This window comes from Pygoscelis adeliae, unplaced genomic scaffold, assembly GCF_000699105.1.
Source record: "Pygoscelis adeliae isolate BGI_AS28 unplaced genomic scaffold, ASM69910v1 Scaffold787, whole genome shotgun sequence".
NCBI classification, from domain to species: domain Eukaryota; kingdom Metazoa; phylum Chordata; class Aves; order Sphenisciformes; family Spheniscidae; genus Pygoscelis; species Pygoscelis adeliae.
Window position 1 is genome coordinate 2085 of NW_008825091.1, and position 3750 is coordinate 5834.

At 57.6% G+C, this 3750-nt stretch overlaps 1 protein-coding gene across 1 annotated transcript; it reads right to left on the reverse strand.

Moving 5' to 3' along the window:
• Window positions 1-711: 711 nt before the first annotated feature.
• LOC103919475 (translocon-associated protein subunit beta-like) lies at window positions 712-3346 on the reverse strand. The gene is given in 7 exon segments (XM_009326987.1): window positions 712-1227; window positions 1534-1557; window positions 1559-1612; window positions 1791-1902; window positions 2186-2281; window positions 2829-2977; window positions 3187-3346. Coding segments are annotated over 6 exon segments (540 nt in total). The 5' UTR covers window positions 3187-3346; the 3' UTR covers window positions 712-1122.
• Window positions 3347-3750: the final 404 nt, after the last annotated feature.

Genomic DNA, 3750 nt, shown 5'->3' on the forward strand with positions numbered 1-3750 from the left:
GGGCCACCACGGAGCCCTCGCCCGAATCTCGGGGCAGAAATCAACCACCTCTCGCCACGCGTGGGTCCCCTGAGCCAAGTCATGGCTGTGCCACTGCTTCCTCCAGAGAAAAAGCACAAATCCTTGCCCGACGGGCAGCCACAGCGTGATTTATTTACGGCGGTGAAGAAAAACCTTATCCCAGTGCTTGGGGCTGTCGGGAAAGCCGGTGCGAGGTACCAGCCCCTCGGAGAACAGAGGAACGGACCCGGCAAAGCGATTTCTGCTCCCCACATGTTCCCTCTGCTCTCGTTCTTCCACTTATTCTACTGACGGAGTAGGGTACCCATTTGTTTTCCTGACTGTACGCCCTTTAGCTGCTTTTGGAGGCAGCCGGGTGCCTCCAGGACCTCCCGGTAAAAGAAAAGCCGGCTTTTCTCGTGGTGGTTGTTTTATTACAAAGCCTTCAAGTTCCTCAACACACCTCAACAGAGCAACCAGGAAAAAAAAAAACCCAAAACAAATCAACAACCCAAAACCCCAAACAACCGGAGACGCAGCAATTAATGGCTCACTGAAATACAGCGGGGGGGGCTTCCCGTGCCCCACCTAGCAAAGGAGGAGCTCTAGCAAGCCTCGGACAAAAGGAGGTCTGTTATCAGCACCAGGTAGAGCTCCTTCCCAGAGGTGTTTCGGCGAGGCGGGCAGCACCTGGAGGAGGGGGCCCCCCAAGATTTACAGGGATGGAGAAGACGGCAGCAGGCAGAGGTCCACTCGGCTGAACGGGGTCCGGGAGGCAGCACGGCCGCCAGAAACGCTGCAGAGCTGCGCCCCCACAAATAAGCTCCGCTGGGCGTCAACGCCTTCGCGCTGCGGCTTCACCGGCCCTCGTCTGCAACAGAGCAAGGGGACCCCGCTCTGAATACGCGGACAAGGGGGTTTGGCTGTGGGCTTTTCGGTGTTTTTTCTTCTTTTTTCTAAGGGAGAAGGCAACACGTCGCTGCCGTTGAAGCGACAGGGCCGAAGCGTAGCCCGGGCAGTGCTTTTGCAGACTGTTGCTGATCCAAACGCGCCTGCGGTTCTGGGGGGGGTTAACGTTTGCTCTCCCCTGAGCTCTGGGGTGCCGGTGCCGTTTGGCTTTGCTCACTTCTCGGTCTTGCGGGTGTCGTATTTTCTCTTTTTCAAGTCCCAGAGCAGCAGCAGCCCGACGGAGGGCAGAGTCATCACGCCGAAAGCTGCTCGGTCCAGCTGGAAGGAGACATTGCCGGGAAGAATTCGGAACAAACCACGGGCAGCTGAGTTACAACCATCAGATCTCCCACCCGCAAAGCCTCTAGCCCAAATCCCACCGCGCCAGCTCCTTCGCAGAGGTGGCGGGGATGGAAACGGCGATTTCTGTGATATTTTCTTCTGGGCAGCTGACGCAGGCTAACTCCAATCCACGCTGGGGTTTTTCAGGTGACTGGTGCAAGCCCAACACACCACAAACGGGCGCTGTGCTGGGCCGCGCGATCGCTGCAGTGCCATTTCCATTATTCATTGAAAGGTACTTACCAAGCGAGGCGAGAACCTCCCGTCACAACTCACGCTGAGCCAGGATCCCTCCCTGCCCAGGAGCGCTCGTGAAACCAACCTAAAAAAGGGGAGGAGGAGGATAGCATTCGCCACCTTTCCTTCTTGCAACAGAGCACGTGCAGCGCAAGAGTGCAGCGGCATGCATCATCTCCTAACAAGCTTAAAGAGCACGGTCAGGCAGAGCTGATGTCCGACAGGGGCTACAATCGCACGAACAGTCAAACCAAATCACTCACCAGCGCCTGCCCGCCCTCCCGTGCCAGGCACGCGACGGCAGCAGAGGCGAAGTTGAAGTAAGCAGCTTCAGGAAGCCGCAGAATCTCAGCGTGGGGCACATCACTCGCTCCGAGATCTGAAACTTCAGGAAAATAGTCGCGTTTCATCAAAGTAAAGAGAAACGAAGCAGGTGGCAAAGTCAGTCCTGCCAAGAAATCCCAGTCCTCTGTAATTACAGACGCCCAGACCCATCCGAGGCGGATCCAGCCGCTCCTCCTTCCCAACAACACCCTGCCCAGGGTCCGGCATGCTGGAATCTCAGCGACAACGAATGAAGACAGCAGAGCTACGGGACACTCAGGGGTAAGGACGAGCGTTGGGAGGGGAGAAATTTCGAAACGTGAGAAGATACCAAGCGATCTGGAGCTGCTTGACATTGAACATCCCAGAGAGAACGCCGAAATCCTCCGAGGGTAAAGAACCATTCGACAGCTCCGTATTTAAGGCGGCGCTAAACTCAACAAAGAAAGGGACAGGAGGAGAGTCTCAGGTCTGGTATTCTGCTCACTGAGGGACGGAGCCGCAGAGGGACGGCAGCTCCATACTGACAACAGCTGGAAGAACGGACTTTTGAAAGACAAAAAGGCACCGAGACAGGGAGGAGAGTCAAGGCGTACGACGAGGAGGCTGCAGAAAGAGGAAGGCAAAGCCGAGAGAAGCTGAAAAAAGTCAGGAAACTGGAGGTCAGAAGAGCTCACAAAGCCCAGAAGGAGCGTCTTGTGTGCACGGGGAGGGGAACATCACAAGACGGAACACGAGGAACCGCGCCACGCAGCTAGAGCAGCCACAGGGCGAAAGCAGGAAACAGGGAAAGCAGGGACAAAGGAACAGGAAGGCAAATCGCAGGGTCGGACCTTCAAGCACTGCTGGTGAGCTCAGACTTCGGGGGAGCAAAGGTAACAGCACACCACGGAGCCTAGAAACGGCCTCAAACCCTGCACACACACACACACACGGAGATTTAGATTTCCTCCTGGTGAGTACGAGACGAGGCTTACCCGGAGCCAGCGGCGCCGACGGTGTACTGCGGAGCCCGGTCCTCCACAGCGTATCTGTTTAATAGTGATTTGGAGGCCAGGAGCCCGGCCGCTTCCTCACAGCGGGCCACGTAGAACGGGGCAAACGCAGCACGAACCGGGAGCCTCATCTGGAAGCAAAAAGAAAATGGAGAGTCACTGATGATTTTATCGCAAAGAGAACGCAAATGGGACAACTAAATGAGACACTTCAGGCCTTCGCACACAGCGAGACATGAAGAGCTGCGTACTCCGCAGCGATATTGATGAGGGATAGCACAGAGCAGGGAGAAACGGCCTTAGCACCACACAGGTCTGCAGCTGCCCCTCAGATACTTACGCTCTCGCTGGAAAGCGTACAGGTAACGGCACAGCAACGGCTTAGGTTGGCAGGCACGGCAGAAGAGAAGATGGCCGTCTCCCTTTTCAAAGCCCCGACAGGTCTCTCTCCTGTCCCTGAAGCGGCGTGGTGGAGGATGGCAGCTTCCCACCGCTGCCTGTGCCACCTCTGACACAAGAGAGCTGCTTCTTCCCCCCATCAAATGCCCTGTTCCCCTCAGAAAGCGCGAGCTCTTACTCCCCAGCCACCGAGGTACCACCAGCTCCCACCGGCAGCCTTTCTCTCCCCGGAACTCCCTGCTTCGGGCCACCTGCCCGCGCTTCCCTGAGCCCAGCGCCTCCGGAGCTGCCTCACAGAGAGGACGCGGCCGCCGCGCTCTCATTCCATACCCTGCCCATACACACGGGGGTGCCGGAGCCCCCGCCCTCTGGGCCAGGGGACCCTCAGTATTCCCCTGCCAGTTTCCACGCCGGCATTTCCACCCCAGGCTGCTCCTACGCGCCCGCAGGGCTCCCTGCAAACCAACGAACCCCCCCACTTTCACCGACTGCTGCCTGCAGGAGA